The 19,429-nt window shown below is 37.6% G+C and overlaps 3 protein-coding genes across 3 annotated transcripts; 2 read left to right on the top strand and 1 right to left on the bottom strand.

The window, feature by feature from the left end:
- Positions 1-3,101: 3,101 nt before the first annotated feature.
- On the top strand, positions 3,102-5,185 carry LOC147477988 (putative protein S-acyltransferase 7). The gene is made up of 4 exons (XM_086584744.1): positions 3,102-3,789; positions 3,919-4,179; positions 4,339-4,572; positions 4,678-5,185. Exons 2-4 carry the CDS (start codon positions 3,937-3,939, stop codon positions 4,984-4,986), a joined length of 786 nt encoding a protein of 261 aa, XP_086440870.1. The 5' UTR covers positions 3,102-3,789; positions 3,919-3,936; the 3' UTR covers positions 4,987-5,185.
- Positions 5,186-5,390: 205 nt separating this feature from the next.
- On the top strand, positions 5,391-8,021 carry LOC147477987 (UDP-glycosyltransferase 76B1-like). The gene is made up of 2 exons (XM_086584743.1): positions 5,391-5,877; positions 6,101-8,021. Exons 1-2 carry the CDS (start codon positions 5,391-5,393, stop codon positions 7,021-7,023), a joined length of 1,410 nt encoding a protein of 469 aa, XP_086440869.1. The 3' UTR covers positions 7,024-8,021.
- An 8,140-nt stretch (positions 8,022-16,161) lies between these two features.
- LOC147477986 (uncharacterized) lies at positions 16,162-19,112 on the bottom strand. The gene is made up of 4 exons (XM_086586136.1): positions 18,936-19,112; positions 17,619-18,854; positions 16,654-16,926; positions 16,162-16,431 (listed from the first exon to the last, which is right to left on the bottom strand). The coding sequence occupies exons 1-4, from the start codon at positions 19,110-19,112 to the stop codon at positions 16,162-16,164; spliced, it is 1,956 nt and encodes a 651-aa protein (XP_086442262.1).
- Between the last annotated feature and the right edge of the window lie 317 nt (positions 19,113-19,429).

The following is a 19,429-nucleotide window of genomic DNA, read 5'->3' as shown; positions in this document are numbered from 1 at the left end:
GGCCCATAAAGAACTGTAAGACTAAATCAACTCTGGACGAATTAGACTTCAAGCTATACACCATTGGAAACATCTCTTAGTTAGCTTTCTAACGCAAAAAGCGGATTGTGAATCCGATCATCGAGCAAACAATTATATCCGTTTTCGTCATAACTGTCTTACCATTATGAATTTCAAACTATTTTTTTCCCAATAATCTCCAAATCTCGAATGATTTTGTCATGGCTTTTGAAACCATCTACTCGAGCCACATAACGACTTGGGTGGATTTCATGTGTGAAGTTTTTGTAATTCATGTCGGAGTTATCCCTCACATGAGAATGAGGAAGAGAGAGAAATCAGTTTTGTTCGCATGAAGAGGTCTGAGTGCTCATGCCCTCAGATTGGTCTAAGCTCAAGGCGCATGCGCCCTTTGTTCTTTGGAAAACGAACAGGCGAGGAGGCGTCTTGGCGTCGAATTGACCTTGCCTAGAGCGCACCCGCGCCCATGCCTATATTTGCAGTTTCTAATTTGTTACAGTAACCACGAAATTGAAAGGGCAGTATATAAACCAAAAACAAGGTTTTGGAAAACCTAACACAAAAAAGAAACCCAATTTTGAGAGCAATCAAGATTAAGAGAAAAACATTTGCAGAGAGAAAAGCCTATAAAGAGAGAGGAGTGATCTAGTAAGGTGGAGAGACTTGAGAGGAGTGATTGTAAAATGATTAGCTCTTGTGAAAGTAGACATCATTGGCCGAACCACGGTACATCTTTGTGTTGTGGTATGCTTTATATTTTATTTGCATTATTATTTGTTGTTAATAGTTGTTTAGAGAGTTGGGCATGCTAGGTTGGTTGTAGTGGATATTTAGAATTTGTCTAGAGTAGTAATGTGTTCATATTACAAATTATCTGTGTAGTGAGGATCGATTGGAATCATTATTCCCCAACAATTTATGACATCATCATGCAGCAATCAACGTGCAAGAACACGTCCTGATCCTGAGACACCAATGGCATGTCCATGCAAATAAGTTTTCTTAAGTGGTAAGCCATATCCAACAACAACCTCTGTGTATTAGGATTAATAGCCATGAACAGCTCATCATCACTTTAAACCTTTTAATAACCATTTAATAACCCTTTAATTACCATATTCATTATATCACGATTCAACCCTTTAATAACCATAGTCATTATAGCATTGACATCTTTCTTCCTTCTCACATGTTCTTCACATGCTCGTGTAAGAGATATATCATGTACGCTCATATACCACGCAAAGCGCATCACCAACACTCTTACAAACACGTGATACAATAGTTTTCACAGTGAACTTGGGGATGTGAGACCACTCAGAATTCTCCAAGTAGGCAATAACTTGTTCGGAATGAGAGCAACAGAACACGTAAACTTCTTTTACACCAGCAGATTGAAGCAAGTATAAGGAGTGATCAATCAAGGGAATATTAACAAGTGGGACAAGTACCTTAGGACGTTCAAGAGTGATGGTTGAAACTCTTGCATAAAGTTATCTGCCAATAAAACGACTTGTAATGGGACGTGGTTTTGTTATCTGGAGCTGGCAGAACCAACTCTCGTAATCGCTTAACCCATAAAAGAAAACGATAAACAAACCTTAATCTTTCTTCATATTCATTGTCAAACAACTTTAAAATTATTGGAATATAATTTCTGTAACAAGAACAAACAGTGAATATAAAAAGGCTGAGGCACGGATCGGTATGCTCTCTTTAAGGTTGTTTCGCGTCTGTTCTTCTTTATGCAGACAAACCACATCAACCTCCAAAATACAACAGCTAGTTATTATACTGCACACAAGCCAAAGAAGAAAAGGACGAACAACGAGACTGATCTTATGATTGCCCAAAAACGTAATTTAGAAAGTAAGATTTTGCAGATACTGTATAGGCTGTTGGTAGAGGAGTATATATAGAGGGGGAAAACGTGGATCACAGTAGATCCGAAATTGTAGGGAACTGCTTCAGTTCCCGATAAAGATTGGAGTTCACTAGTCCACTACGTTTTTGTTTTCCAATCCATATCCAATTCTATTTCCAAACCTATCAGTAAATAGATTTACCAAAAAAAAGATAAGAGATCAAAGAGCCCAAGCCCAAGTCTAAATTCACCTTTTGTTTTATTCAAAATAATACAACACAGGTGTGTTGTACTTTAGAGTTTAGATACATATATGATATATCTAATCGGTGTATTCACCAAAAAAAACTGGTAGTAGGTACCATACACGACGATTTGTCAGATCGTGTATAACATACGATAAATGACAGTCAAAATGGACACAGAACAAGTGAAAAGCAAGATTGTATATTTTCATTTTGAGTTTTGGCCCCTCACAAAAATTTCGTAGTCCTTAAATTGCTCATGAAGACTTCATGAGCAGTTTGCTTAACAATGCTATATCAAATCTTGAGTGATTTTTTGCTCCCAGCGTTGGTTCTTCCAAGCGCTCCAAGGGAATTATCAGCCACACACGTCTCATTTTTTCCACAAAAAAAGGGTAGTTACACCTCGCACAAAATCCTCAAAATTTTCAATTTTACTAGTTTGTCCCTCAGTCATAACTAAAAAGGAAACGGAAACAAAACCAAAATTAGGAATCAAAATATGAAAAACACGATGGATGCATTAAGAACAAGCTAACAAGAAGATGATATTATTGTTATTAACATGTTTTTGCAGAAAGAAGATGAAGAAGAAATATACGCGTTTGTTGGTTTATTCCACTTTATATTTTTTTTATTTTTTATTTTTATTTTCTTTATGAGGGACAAACTAATAAAATTGAAAATTTTGAGAATTTTGTGACCCTTGTAACTTCCGTCTTTTTGTGGAAAAGATGAGATGTGTATGCTCAAAATTCTGTTGGAGGAACCAACCCTGGGAGCAAAAAATCACTCTCAAATCTCTATGCATAACCACAGACGTCTCACTAAGTCACTAGTCACTACTTGCCAGGTGTATTTGTATTGATTGATATATATATGTGTAAGCACTGCAGCCAACCGTTTATTCCGTGCCATATGTAATTAAGGACTAGAATGTGAGCAACAAATTACTGAGAAAGGAAAGATCACAATGTTAGCCTTCAGTGACGGTTATTGAGGGTAGTTACTACCTTTAAGTCAGTTCCAAATATTGGATACAAGTATACAACTACCGTTTGGTTTCCAACGTTTGAAGAAGTTATTTACTTTTGAGTTGCAATGGCATCCATTAACCACAAGCAAGAACCAAGTGCTAAAGACTTGGAAATCAAGGGAATGCTTCCCGTTTCTAACAAGCCAGATATTGAATTGCTGGTAGACGATCAAGGGTCATTGCAGATAAAAAATCTGGACAACCCAATAGGATTATTAGAACCTGAACAAATACTTAGTGAGAATGCGGAGAAATTTGAAGCCTTTGATAATCCAATACTAGGATGTAAAAGGTTCATTCGGGATAGAATTACATTATACCGCAATCGAAAAGAAACTACAAGAATGTACCATGTTTGGCCTGGGAAAAATGTAGACGATTTAATTCCATTCTCCCCACAGTACACATTTTTACACTTCCTATTTTCTGAAAGACGCGTTTACTTTTGAATTCAGGTTTTTTTCTTCGGAGGAAGGCTTGTTTGTGGCCCTGATCCAAGAGGGTTTATATTGACAACCATTTCCATAGTTCTTTCAAGTTGGATCTTCTGCATATATATTGGATATGATTTAAAGAAACACTCAGGTCTGGTAGTTGCATTGGCTGTCGCTTTAACAATAGATGTAAGTACGGTTTCACATTTTTTTTACGTATTTACACTAACATTTTACTTTTTAATCCGATTGGTGCATGGTGCATCTCTAGTAACTGGAATTCTGTTGTTGCCTTTATTCCTTTTTATCCCTTTACAGGTTCTTGTTAACTTGATCATGGTTAGTGCAATAGATCCTGGGATTATCCCAAGAAACGATAAAATTTCAGTGGATGGAGTTGGTAGCAGTGATGGGTCCGATAGCAAGAGAGTCAGAGTAAATGGTGTTGAAGTAAAACTGAAATTTTGCCGGATTTGTAAAATATTTCGTCCACCACGGAGCTGCCATTGTGCCATATGTGATAACTGTGTAGAAAAGTTTGATCACCATTGTCCATGGATTGGCCAATGCATTGGACAGGTATGTTTTTTTTACAGAATCACATACCTTTATAATGTAGGAGTGGCCAAGCCGCCAAGGAACTAATCTTACTGTAGGGTTTTACATCGTGCATTGAACCAAGTAGGACCTTGATTTTCTGCACTTCCTGGTACTGATGAAGATGTTTCTCACGTGCAGCGAAACTATCGGTTTTACTTGATGTTTGTCCTCTCGGCATTAATCTTCTTTATCTACATATTCTCCTTCTCATGTCGGAGAACTGTTCAAAAAATGCTGGAGACAAAAACAGGATTGTTTAAGACACTTGGAAATTGCCCTGAAACACTTGCTTTAGCATCATTTAGTTTCGTCGCTATGTGGTTTCTTGGTGGCCTTGTTAGCTTCCATACCTATCTCATTATGCAAAACCAGGTCAGTCTAGCCGTAATGTTATTCACATTAACTGTACATAAACAGGCACATTATTTCATTTTGCCGAAATTGTTCTGATATTTTTCTTTTCCATCTGGCTTGTAGACAGCTTATGAGAACTATCGACAATACCACATTGGATCTCCTAATCCATATGATAAAGGGATATTAAGTAATATGAAAGAAGTATTTTTCACTCGATTACCGCCTTCCAGAGTGGATTTCCGAGCTGAAATGACGCCTGAAACGTGCTCCGAGGATGCTAAATTAGAGCATCATCGGACTATTTTGCTGAACAGAGTAAATGCGATGAAGCTTGTTGAAGGGAAGCATGTTAACAAGGAAACAGGGGATTTGGCACTAACAGACAGTGATGGTGAACATCTGATTGAAATTAAATCAGAGAATATCTGATTTTTTTTGAAAATTTGTGAAAATTGTGCTGTCAAGGAGACATTAATAGGGCAGCTTGGTACTTGTCTGTTCGCCTGGTAACTTCCTTGGCTCTTGGAATGGATCACCTCTAGAAAAAGTTGGTTGTACTCGTGTCCCAAGCTGTGACAAACCGGACATCAACCAGACATCTTTCCAGATTCAACATATTATTTATCATCTAATGGCCTTAAATTAAGCTGATGTCCACATATTTAAATGTTCTGGCCCTGCATTACAGTGCTGTTTGCATTTTAATTAATCTTTCTTATTGATAACTTCGCTGATGCTTTATTGTTAAAAAAATATGCTTCGATACATTTAAACACAATCAAGAACTCAGTGTGAAACATTTTACATTACATTCATTTAAGGTTATTGACACAATGGACGAGCAACGCCGTAGAGTGGTGCTATTTCCATGCCCATTACAAGGCCACATAAACCCTATGCTTCAACTAGCTACTATTCTTCATTCCCACTCTAAAGGCTCCTTGTCTATTATCATAGTTCATACTGAATTCAACTCTCCCAACTGTTCTAATTACCCAAACTTCACCTTCTTACCAATTTCAGATGGCTTATCTGATTCTCAGATTCAATCTTTCACTCATGATGTCATATCTATGCTTCCTGTTCTTAATCAAACCTGTGTATCCCCTTTTAAAGATTGCTTGGTTAATAAGATATTATCCCAACAACATGAACCACCAGTTGCTTGTATCATAGCTGATGCCATCATGCACTTCACTCAACATGTGGCTGATAGTCTTAACATCCCAAGGATTGTCATAAGGACTAGTAGTGCCATAAACTTTGCTGCGTTTGCTGTGTTTCCACTTCTTCGAGAAAAAGGTTACTATCCCATTAAAGGTTAGTCTTTCTTCTCCCTCTTATACGTCTTTTGGTTTAGGATTTATCATATCTGGTTTATCACCACCTTTGTAGCACTGGAATGGTGTAGTTGCGTGGAACCTAGAAGATTGCATGGACTCTTAACCAGATTGATCGAATGTAGTGGTAGCTTACGCTTCTTCATTAACGACTTACAAAAATTGACATGTATCTTCTTATTTGTACCTATTTTTGTATCTAGAATCTGAATTTGAGGAACTAGTACCGGAGCTGCCACCGTTCAAAGTTAAAGACCTCCCAAGGGTCAAGACTCACGATGTAGAGGGAGTATTTCAATTGGTTACTGATATGGTCGAGCAAACCAAAGCTTCGTCTGGATTAATATGGAACACCTTTGAATCACTCGATCAATCGGTACTGGAAACTATTCAACAAGAATTTTTCATACCAAACTTTCCAATAGGCCCATTCCATAAATGTACACCAGCTTCTTCTAGTAGCTTACTGACACAAGATTTTAGTTGCATTTCTTGGCTGGATACACAAGCTCAGTCGTCCGTCATTTACATTAGCTTTGGTAGCATAGCTGCCTTAGATCAAGCGCAATTGGAGGAGATAGCTTTGGGGCTTGCCGATAGCGAGCAATCCTTTTTGTGGGTGATCCGACCTGGATTGGTCGCTCGTGGGAGTAGGTCCAATGGTGTTAAGGCCGACGAGGACCCAAAAGATTTCCTACCACAAAAGTTCAATGAGATGATGATACAAAGTAGAAGAGGCTGCATTGTAAAATGGGCACCTCAGCAGGAAGTACTAGCCCATCCAGCGGTGGGAGGCTTCTGGACACACAATGGTTGGAATTCGACATTGGAGAGTATATGTGAAGGTGTACCAATGCTATGTTGGCCTTGCTTTGGTGATCAGATGATGAACGCCCGGTGTGTGAGCCAGGTGTGGAGGGTGGGACTTCAGTTGGAGAATGAATTGGAGCGTGGAGAGATCAAAAGATCTATTAGAAGGTTAATGGTGCAGGAGAATAACAAAGAAAGGGAGGAGATGATGGTGAGGGTCAATGATTTAAAGGAGAAGGCAGAGCTATGCCTAACAGTAGGAGGATCTTCCTACAAATCTCTAGAGAGCTTGATAGATTACATCGTCTCGTTCTAGCTTTCCTCTATTTTCTTTCAAGACTATTGTGAGTGCTATGATTATGATGTTGAAGTGATGTGTCCAAGCTGGTTATAGGCACTACACAGAGGTTGGAGTTGTGGAACTTATTTATTGTGTTAGGGTCGCGGTATTGACACCCCATGCATAAAATGGAATTGGCACCCCTTGACCAATTCAAAGGTAATAGCACTCTTCCATTAATCACACAAAAAACACTGACGCGAGATCGCACAATCTACGACATCGGATTGCCGTGATATCCCATATCCTACGGAAGGTGATTGCCGTGGGTCATTTTTTCTTTAAAATTTTTTTAATAGCCACCGTAAAAAAAGTTAGTTGCCGCGATATGATTGTGTTTACTAAAATGGAGTCTTTGCTTGTGTTAATTATCAAAACTCTTATTTATTAATTTGATAACAAAATTTTCTTATAGCATATGAAAATATTTGCCGCGAGATAGCAAAATTATGGCTCGATTGTATATTTTTTTTGTCATGGTTTTGGTGTTGTTCTTGGAGTGTATAAAGAAGCTTTAAAGAAGAAAATAATGTATCCATATGTCGTGTGTGTTCAATACGCAAAATTTGAAGTAAAAAAACACAAAAAAAATGTTCTGTGGCAACTGCCTGCCGTGGGATAGGATCTCGCGATAATCTAATGTCATGGATTATGCGATCTCGCGACAACTACCTACCGTAGGATATGAGATCTCGCGTCAACCCGATGCCGTAGAACTATGAGCATGTGAGGTATAAAAAGACATATAAATAATAACCATTATTGTTTTACTTTTTGCCAAAGGGGTGCTAATCCCATAAAATGGGGTGCCAATACCATGCCCCTTGTGTTAAGGTTCAATATCACCTTTGCTGGCAGTGGTAGCAGTCATTTGTTGGATATCTTAGTAATGTGGGACAACAATGGTTATTTCTCTATAGTTTTTGTAATATCTTCCCTTCTTGCACTAAACGTTGCTTAAATCTTTCTCAGTAGCTATTAGCAATGGCAGAAGATCCACCATTATTATCTAAAAAGGCTATTAATTTTTTTTTTTTTTTTTTTTTTTATAATCAAGCTATTAAAATTAGTATATACTAGCGTTCAAACCTGTCCTACGAACGGGTGCTGTTATATGAAAGAAATTTTTGGTAAAGGAAATATGTAAGAATGCAAAATTATGTGCCTATGTATAAGATATGAACACTTTTACTTGCGTCAAAGAAAAAAGCAAAGAATAAATTGAAATCAATTTTATGGGTTTGTAAATAATAGAAAAACAAACAGTACATAATTGTAGTTGCCATTACAATTATTAGGTAAGTAGGAGTAAAATATTTGTTATTGGTTAGATGGCATAAATTCAAATGCTTGAACGTTTGTATGTACTATTTTGAAACTTCATGATTGCAAAAGTGTAAAACTGTAATGTTTTAAAAAAAAATCAACTTGTAGTCAAGCATGATGATGAATCAATGCAACCCATAACAAAATACATAGCAAGGTAATCCAATCATATTTTAAAAAACACACACACACATGCCATTTTAAATGTAGAATTATTTGTCCAAGCATTCCCACTACATATTCTACATATAATATTCTCAACCGTGTGCTTTGAAGTTAATTCAATCTTTTCAAATTTAGCGTTCGATCTCCCGTTACTTATTCAAGGTGGTATTTAATAGCCACTTCTATTGATCCTTCCACAACATCTATGTAGAAATTGGCATAAAAAAAATAATCAATAAATGTTTATGATACTTATCAAATGATAATCTCATAATTATATATGATTCTAACTATGTGGGATCATCAAAAACTTCTAAAAGTAGCTTGAGAAACGGAAGCCCATTCATTTTATGATCGAATATGATATTCTATTAGTTGTTCCGTCAGATTTTTCGAACACGTTATCATCTTCTTCAAGCCTGTACGTCTTTCCCATACGCCGCTTCGTGATCAATGGAATGAAAGATAATCTACATATATTTAAAAGTTAAGCAATACCCATTTCTAATCTCGCAAAATAAAGACTACTTAACTTGGAACAATAATCACTTTGTCACACATAAAAAGCATATTGGGCAAGATTAAGAAACCCACTTTTAATATAGATAAATAAAGAGTACCCATTTTTAAAATTGGTTTGGATTGAAACATGAGGAGATAAAAAGAAATAGTACTTGTTGGGGAAGTTGTCCTTGTTCATTACTGAGACATGGTGTTTTAAGAGTGTGTTTCTTAAACAGTATATAAGACTTGAAGTGTGTAGAATAAAAGACTTCAATTCTATTCAGTCTATTTGATTCATCCCATAACATAGGTTTATATACAAGTTAGTTTCTTGTCTACCAAGACACACTATTCTAAATACATAATATTCTAAATATATTGTTTCCTATCTAAATATATCCTAAATATATTGTTTCATATTTAGAATATATATACAGCTTTCTACACTCCCCCTTAAGTTGATGCATAGATGTCAATCATGCCCAACTTGTCAACTGAGCTGTCGAACACCTTTTTAGATACACCTTTGGTAAGAACATCAGTTAATTGCTCCTCTGAGGTTACGAAAGGAAAGCGAATCACCTTCCTGTCAAGATTTTCTTTAATAAAATGACGACCAACCTCCACATGCTTTGTTCGATTATACTGAACTGGATTATGTGCAATCTGAATGGCGGCTCGATTATCATCACAATGTAAATCCATAGGCTTTTGAAGCTTGAAGCCCAATTCCTTCAAGACATTACGGATCCACAACAATTCACATACTCCATGTGCCATACCTCGAAATTCAGCTTCTGCACTCGATCTGGCCACAACTTTCTACTTCTTACTACTCCAAGTTACAAGATTTCCACCGACAAAAGTAAAATATCCTGATGTAGAACGTCTATCAGTTTTATCACCAGCCCAATCTGCATCTGTGTGTCCAACAATGTCCAATACATCATTCTTTCCAAACAGTAAACCTTTGCTAGGTGCCTTCTTCAAATACTTCAAAATACAAAAGACTGCATCCATATGTTCTTCACTCGAATAATGCATAAACTGACTAACCACACTCACAACATAAGCAATATCAGGTCTAGTATGAGAGAGATAAATTAACCTTCCTACAAGGCGCTGATACCTTCTTTTATCAGTAGGAACTTGGTCAGGATGAATGACGAGTCCATGATTCATCTCAATGGGTGTCTCCATTGGTTTGCAATCCAACATCCCTGTTTCAGCAAGCAAATCAAAGACATACTTCCTCTGTGAGAGTGAAATCCCCTTTTTAGACCTTGCAACTTCAATACCCAGAAAATACTTCAGTTGTCCTAGATCATTCATTTCAAATGCCTTTGACAAATACTTCTGCAATTCATTTATTTCCTTCGAATCATCCCCTGTAATGATCATGTCATCAACATACACAATTAGAGATGTAATCTTACCATCCTTGTGTTTTATAAACAAGGTATGGTCAGAATTGCTCTATTTGTACCCAAAAGCTCTCATGGATTTTGTAAATCTTCCAAACCAAACTCTTGGAGATTGGTTCAGGCCATACAAAGACTTCTTCAGTTTACACACCTTCCCAACATCTTTGGGATGGTTCTTCACACCTGGAGGCATATCCATATATACTTGTCACACCCCGAATTTTGACAGAATTCGGAAAAATATTATTTGTTCCCGACTCTTCGATCTCCGAGGTGTGACACACTCTCCACTTCCAAAAACCCATAAACAATTTAAATATGTGGATAATTTAAAAACCAATAAAAATTTCAAATTAACAAAAGTCCTCTTCATTACAAAAATTAACAAATGAAAATGCAAATAACCTTATCTCAACTGAAAATCTATATTACCTCAAAGAAAAACAAAGCCTATCTTGAAATGCGACGCTTAACGCAAAACCACGGCGCAAACAACCAATCTTCTTCAACACTAAACTGTCAAGACTTATCAACTGTGTTCATTTAATGAACACACCCGATAAACAAACATGCAAATCGGGTGACATTATAACAATCTTTGGTGTGAGTAGCTCTAAAATACAACATATACTTATACATATACATACACAATCCATCAGGCAAGATGCGTTAGTTCCTCCACCGAAGCTTTTAACTTTCAACGACTAATACAACATCCTTAAGTACAATAATTAAAGGCGGGTAGTTCCTCCATCGAGGCACCTTAACTTCCCATTAACCACACAACAAACTATCGCATCATAAATAAGGCATGTAATTCCTCCATCGGTAGCCTTAGGTTTTAACTAAACAAATAACCAACCAAACATATTATATCCGTACCGCATTTCATGCTCAATAACAGAGTGGGTCGTCTCTTCCCAAATAATTAGTTTGACTCACCCTTCTGCAAAACCATATACAAACATCTATCTACAGATACCTCATTAACCAACATATTACCATAATTAGATTATTTAAGGCTTTCTTTGTGTGTCCCTAAAATCACGTCGTATCTATGTCTTACCTAGTTTCCCTGGCTACCACAATCGGCTCCCAACGCCCGAACATGTACATCCACATGCCTCCCTTACATAATGAACCACTCGTGCGTAACTACCCCGGCGGGATGCGCGACACCGGGTAACCCTCACACGGAAGCCATTATGTAATCGCCACTATTCGGCGCATAAAATATCGCGTCTCGTTCTATTTTTGCGAATGGAATAATCAAGCCACTATTCGGGCTCGCCCGGAAAGGGCCATTCAGATTCAACTGAAGCGCCGGAAGGGCCAATCACATTACTTACGCCGAAGGCCATTCAAATTCACTGAAACGCCCGGAAGGGCCAATCATATCACATCGCCCACACAGGGCAAATCACATGAGTTGTGGTAGTCAGGTTCTAGGATTTTCGTTACGTAATTTATTCAGGTGTCATACATCTATAACTCATAATAATTCCACTATATCCCGTGCAGGTCAAATACCTTATTGCACTAAGCCACAATATTTACAAATATCTCCATTATATCTCATAACCACTTTCATTCTTTCACGTGCCAATATATTATTGCACTACGCCACACTCCCGTGGGAAAATATTTACCAATACTATACTACCTCATAGTAGCATCTCACATATATAATAATAGAGTGTTTATATAAATCTATGTCTCCAAAACTATTGCATTCAATATATATATCCCACATATTATATAGTGTCACAATTGCTTCAAACATATCGCATAACATTTTTGTAGCGTTTTAAGAATATTATATCTCCTAAAGTTTCTATCTCGTCACGTGTCAAAATATACACAGCATCAACGTCAAATCTTTCCTAGATACTGATAACCAAATTTATACAAGCTTCCACAGCATTTTAGCATTTGATTTGTCCATACAATTTAATATATAAAAACATAACACAATTAAACAGTCAACAGTCCACAATCAAAGCCCAATATATATATGATTTACACACTACTCACGTCAAATCTTAATTAGATAATGACAAACAACGTTATATAATTTTTGACAATATTTTATTACTATATTTCTCCATATTCTTAAATATATGAAAAACTGGAAAAAGTCAACATTCTACGGTCAATGGTCAAAGTCAACGGTCAAAGTCAAAGTCAACACGTCATGGTCAAAGTCAACACATCATGGTCGAAGTCAAACTGTCATTTCCATGTTCAACAGGTTCAGAGTCATAGCCATGGTTCATGGCTAAGGGCAAAGGTGCATGGCTCATGGGCTCATGGCTAAGGTCATGGTTCGAACCCACTAGCCAAGCCCAAACCTTAGAACCTCGAAAGTCTAAATGTTGAAAGACCCCTTTGGATCTCTATTTTAAGTTATATGACCAGCCCAAAAACCAAAATTAGAAACTGGCTCAAAACGCCAATGGGTTCGACTCGGAGAATTTAACTGAAACCGGCCCAACACTTAAACTAAAACTGGTCCACAACTTAAACTAAACTGGTCCGAAACAAAGGATTAATCCGCCCCAATAACTAACTAGTGTTTATAAGGCCCAAAAACTTCAACTGAACTGGCCCGAAACACAAATGGGTTCGGCCTAAAAATTTAATTGAAACCGGCCCAAAAACTTTAAACTGAACTGGCCCAAAACAACTTAAAATGAAATGGGCCCAACACACTTAAAATGAAATGGCCCTGTAAGCACAAAAATGTGTACCTAAGTCTATGCAATTGCTTTTAGAGTCGCCACTAACTTTATTAAGGAAAAGTTGAGTAAAACCTATGTGAAGGACTAACCCTCGAAACTAGATGATTATTGGGTTCGGGAGTCAAGGTACGATGTGGGAAGGTGTTAGGCACCCAATCGCTGGTAAAAACCAAATTTTACTTCTATTGAGGTGTAGTAAATGTTAAGATAGGCAAACGAAGAAAGCTTGAAAAATTAATCTACCAAGTTGGATTAAAAACTAATAACTATATGCTATAATAAAAAAAGATAACCTAATATGCAATGCTAAAGGAAATAAAAGAAAAAAGAAAGATGTCACCTTGTTTGGAATGTTGCCTCATACTTGATTGTAGATTGATTGATTGATTGATGATAAACTTGATCTTGAACTGATAACTGTGATTTTTGGATTGAAACAGGTGATTTGAGGAAAAAAACAACTTTTGGTGAAAAGAAGTTTCTACTCAAGATTGACAAGAAGAAAAAGAAGGCTAAAATGAAGAACTAGAAAGAAAAAATGAAGAACACTGAAGAAAAGAAGGCTATTAACTCTGAATAACTAGGTCCAGATTATTAACTCCGAATTCCTAGCTCTAACTTGCTCTAGATTGTTTTTTTATGAGTGAATGAGACCCATATTTATAGATTTTTGGGATGGATTCAAATATGGTAATGAGTTTGATCCAATGGCTGAGTATTGATGAAGAAAAAATCCAATGGCTTGATATCTTTTTGGTTGCACCTCTTAAATTTGGCCCTTGATTCAAGAGGTGGGATAAGGGGTGCGATCTTGGCCCTTGATCTTTGGATATTTTAGATGGATTAGGGCAAAAAAAAAGCCCTACACGTCCTCAATGAGCCCATAATCCAGGGTTTCCAAACTTGGCTTCAAAATGGCATATTCTCTAGAATATTCTTGATTTTAGGGATCAAATCAAATCAAACAATTAAGGAAGGTTATCTAGGTTTTTAGAGGCTTGAAAATGGGCTATAAATCCTAATAAAAAGGTCCAACTCGAGCTGGATCCACAGTCCATGAGCACGGGTCCAAAATCCACAAAAAGGCCCACTTTGACCATATTTTCAAATACTGCAAATTTCCTTTGACCGGGTCAAAATTAGGCAAACTCTTCTTCACAAAAATTGTTAATTAATCCATTAGGAAGGTCCATGAACTTTTAAAAATACCCTTGGGTCGAAATCTTACTCCAAAAAATCGTTGCACCCCTACGGTCGCCAACCAAATTTGAAACGGGATAGAAGCAAGATTAGGGTTTTGAAATCCAAAAGGAACCTAGGCAAGCTTTGAACTCATTTCGAAGGATTTTTCAGGGGAATTCAAATATGAAATAATCTCATCCAAAGAAAGAGTGGAAAAAACGAGATTTGGGCTCCAAAGGGTTACGGGGGCATTTTGGTCATTTTCAGCTCAAAACTCAGAAAGCAACGAAACTTCAGCCATAGCTAGAACATGATGAGGAGAGTCTAAAGACGCTAAAAGAAGATGAAAAGAAAGAAGTTTGATGTAGAAATGAAGACTCTAGAAAGCAAATCACCTTATATGATCATATTTAATTCAAGGCAAAATCGTGAATGAATTATGCCTGGGGTGCAAAAATGGGGTGTCTACAGGCCCCAAACACTTAAACTAGCTAAGGCCCAACCACTTAACCTAGCTAAGCCCAAGGCCCAAGAGAAACCGACCCAGGCCCAAGCCCAGCCGGTCATCTTTTTCCTCAAAGCCTCCACCACACCAGCACCAAATTGACCACCACAAATACCGATCGCCACTCCTCCCAATCTACTCGAAATTGCTCAGGGGAAAAACCCCCACAACATTAACAAAACCAAAACCCCAACTCCTTAAATCCATACTCATCCTCAAATCTACATCTGGATTCCATCGACTTCCATTCACCACCGTCCAACAGCCCCACCCAAATCCAGCAAGCACTCAAACCTCAACAACCAAACTCCATTCCAAAGACACAATTCAAAGAAGACATTTCCAGTCATAAACTGGGCATTTCTAAACTGGGCGATTCTCTAGCCGCCATTAACGCAGTTATGCAAAGCTTCCAACAGCCCCTATTCGACCGCCCTCACCCACTCAAACACTACTCCATCATCAACAATCCATCAAACCCACAAATTCCAAACCAAATCAACCAACAAAAGTTCAAACAATCATCATGATAGGCGACACCATTAGCGCCTGTTCAAAGCTTGAACAGAGCTTCCACAGCCCCACCCAAATCCGGCATTCAATCCCCCACTAACCTCCAATCAGTAATACAATCAACACCACAAGTGTATAACCAAAAAAAATAAGAGATAAACAGTTACAAATCATGTACAGGACCATTGTTTTGTTTTGGTAGCGAGGACTCAAGGCTCCATTGCTGAGCCCAAAACAACGCCCGGACGGTTCAATCTCAAATTTTTGGAGTTTCAACAGATTTTTAATCAGTTTTAATAACGATAGTTTTACCAATGACAGGAAGAATATTAATACCAGAATAATTAACATATTTCGTGAAATAGAAAACTAATCTACTCACCTTAGTCTCAAGCTCCACGAATCCTCCTAGTCCGAATCGTCGCGTTCCAACGCTCTAGAAATCCAGCTTCTATCTCTGCCTCCATTTTTATTATTTTTTTATTCTCTAAAAACCCTATTCTCTAGAACAATGTGATTATATACTTGGGTTTGAAACCCAAGCCCAACACAGACTCGGGCCCAGAAACCAGGCCCACATATCCCAAATCCAACCAACCAATTTTAAATAAATAATTAAATTAATTAATAAATAGAAAAATACGTATTTTAAATACGAGGCGTTACAATACTTCTTCCTCCAAATTCTCATTCAGGAATGCATTCTTCACATCAAGCTGGTGCAAGGGCCAATCTTTATTTGTCGCAGTTTAAATTAAAATTCAGGACCAGTATTGATCTTCGCCACAGGTGCGAAAGTCTTCTCATAATCAATTCCATAACGTTGTGTGTATCCCTTGGCAACCAATCTTGCCTTATATCTATCAATAGTTCCATCTGTATTAAGCTTCACGATAAACACCCAACGACATCCAATAGTCTTCATTCCAACAGGCATATCAACTACCTCCCATGTTACATTCTTTTGAAGGGCTTCTAATTCTTCATTCATTGCTTTCTTCCATTTTTGATCTTTCAAAGTATCCTGCACGTTACTAGGAATAGATACAGTAGATAATTGATTTATAACAAGTGCATGTGATTAAGAAAACCTATGGTTGGACATAAAGTTAGCTATATGATATTTAGCATTGGCTTTAATGTTTGGTTCATATTGTTTCTTAGGAACTCCCTTACTCGCTGTTTGTGATTTTCTAGGTTCAAGATTTTCTAACCCAACAGACTCATTAAAGGTTATAGGAGGTACTTGAGGCGGATCATTCTGACCGAGATCTTCACTTGTTAATGTAGAAGGGGAAATGGCGTGTGCTACAGTTTCATATACATCCTGATTATGTGTTTCTGTCTGATCGCTGAGAACCAAAACCAAATGGTTGATTGTCTGCTCATGATTATTCTCTACTGCTACAAGATCAATTTCTGCTGCAAGAAGATCAAATCGTTCCTCCAAGTGTTCCAATTCTTCAAAGACATCAAAGTTGTCAATAGACCAAGGATTCCCTTCACTGCCACTCTCCCCCTAAAGGGAAGACTAGGAAACTCCCCCTGAGTAATACGGGTTTGATTCATGGAATGAGACGTCAAGAGATATACACATTTTGTCAGTAATTGGATCATAACACATATACCCTTTCTGAAACTCTGCATAACCCACAAAAATACACTTCTTCGCACGAGGATCAAGTTTACTTCGTTCTGGTTTTGGGATATGGACATAAACTATATATCCAAACACCCGAGGTTCCAAGTTAGGCATAGATGAGATGGACAAAAGTGTATGGAGTTTCTGATAAGGATTCTGGAAGTCAATTACCCATGAGAGAGTACGGTTGATAACATATGCTGCTGATTTCACTGCTTCACCCCAATAGGATCGAGGTACATTCATGCCAAACAAGGAAGCACAAACAACTTCCAACAACTGCATGTTCTTCCGTTCTGCTAAACCATTTTGTTTGTGGGGGTACCAAAATTGGAGGTTTGATGACGAATTCCAATTGACCGGCAAAATTCAAACATGAGGCCATTCACAGATTCTCCACCATTATCCGACTGAAAGACCCTAATAGATTGTTGATATTGCGTCGCCACCATTTTATAAAAATCAGTAAACATCCCATATACATCACTTTTGTTTTTCAGTAATGACACCATGCGAGTTCAATCATCAATAAAAGTTACATAATATCGAGTTTCAAAAAATGAAGAAACTTTTGCAAGACCCCAAACATCAGAGTGAATTTTCATAAAAGGAATAGGACATCTATTAATACTTGGTGTATATGAAATACGATGGCTCTTGGCCAGTTCACAAATGTCACAATGAAACTCAGAATCACTAACAACTGAAAATAAATGAGGTTGCAACTTCTTAAGATAATGAAAAGATAAATGACCTAAACAGCGATGCCATAACCACACAACTTCTTTTGCATTCTTGTCCCTATTGACCTGATTAGCTTGTCCCAGAAAATTCTTCTGTTTCTCTCCAGTTTCTGTCAAATCCAGATAGTACAGTTTCCCCTTTCTAACACCATAACCAAGGACCCGTCGAGTCAGAATGTCCTGAAAAACACATAAAGATGGATAGAACGTCACAATACATGCAAGTGCTAGAATAATTTGACAAACAGACAATAAGTTATAAGCAAGAGATGGAACAACTAAGACAGATTTAAGAGTGAGGGTATCAGATAACACAATAGAACCTTCTCTGCTAACCGGAGTTGGAGTACCATCAGCAGTAGAAACAGCGCTTTGAGGTGAAGCTCTAAGACTTTTCATAAGGCTAGGGTCATTTGTCATATGGTCAGATGCACCTGAATCAATTATCCATGTATTATTCGAAATAACCTTACCATTCATACCTGACTGTGCTACATTAGCCGAGGCATTGTCTGGATATCCATTAACAGCATTAGCAATGGCGGCCTTGCTTATATTCTTTCGTGGCCTCCTTGCAAAGTCCCACCAATCAGGATAGCCAATCACTTCATAACATCTCTCCTTGCTATGACCCAATTCGCCACAAACACGGCACCTTTTATCTGCATAAGGATTTGATTTTCCTTTAGGGTGGCGTGAAGGACCAGAAAAACCGAGAGGAGTATTTGTCTTGTTATGAATAGCCAAGATAGAGGATTCAGTTGATACAGAGCACCCCATAGCCTGTTTCTCATATTGGACCTTGCGAATGTAAGCATAGCTTTGCTCCAAGAAAAATTTAGGTTCCTTGCGAAGGATCTCTCCATGCACATGATCATACTCCGAATCTAGTCCATGTAAAAACATATAAACACACAATCTGGACATTGTGGATGTTTCATGGACTACAGCTACAACATTATTATTTTGGGAAGTCACCCTTTGATCAATCTCCTGGAACATGGCCACCAATTCGTTGTAATAGGTAGGAATAAGTTTCCCATTCTGCTTCGCTTCAAAGCACTTTGTATTCAATTCAAAAATTCAAGTTTCATCATAGTCATCATAAAAGGTCTTCTCCATAGCCTCCCAAATGTCCTTTACAGTAGGAAGACGAATATATCGGTTCATAAGAGAAGTCTCCATGGAATCAATAAGCCAACTTTTCACCTTTTCATTATCTGTTGCCCAAACTTCATATTCTGGAGAAATCATATGCGGATCAACCTTTGCACCAGTCAAATAACCAATCTTTCCCCTGGCTCCAATACGTATCCACATGAGAGGAGCCCATATGGTATAGTTGGACTCATCTAATGAAATAGTTTTTGGAAATGCCGAGTTGTCTTGTGGGGTGTAGTGGTGATGAATGACTTGTGAGGATGATTGATTTTCTAGCACAATTGGATTTTCGGTAGCCTTTTCATAAATTTGTTGCAGAAAAAAAAAATTGGTATGAGATTTAGGTTTGGGAAAAAGTTTGATATTTGGGTTTGAGATTCAAGGATTCAAGGATGGTTTGATTTCAATGGTTGTAGTGCGCAGTGGATTCAAGATTCAATGAAAAAAAAATCAAAGGATCGAACATGCTCCGATAC

Source organism: Coptis chinensis, chromosome 9 (genome assembly GCF_015680905.1).
Source record: "Coptis chinensis isolate HL-2020 chromosome 9, ASM1568090v1, whole genome shotgun sequence".
Classification (NCBI taxonomy): domain Eukaryota; kingdom Viridiplantae; phylum Streptophyta; class Magnoliopsida; order Ranunculales; family Ranunculaceae; genus Coptis; species Coptis chinensis.
Note: the sequence above shows the minus strand (reverse complement) of the source record. Positions and strands in the feature narration are given on the sequence as shown.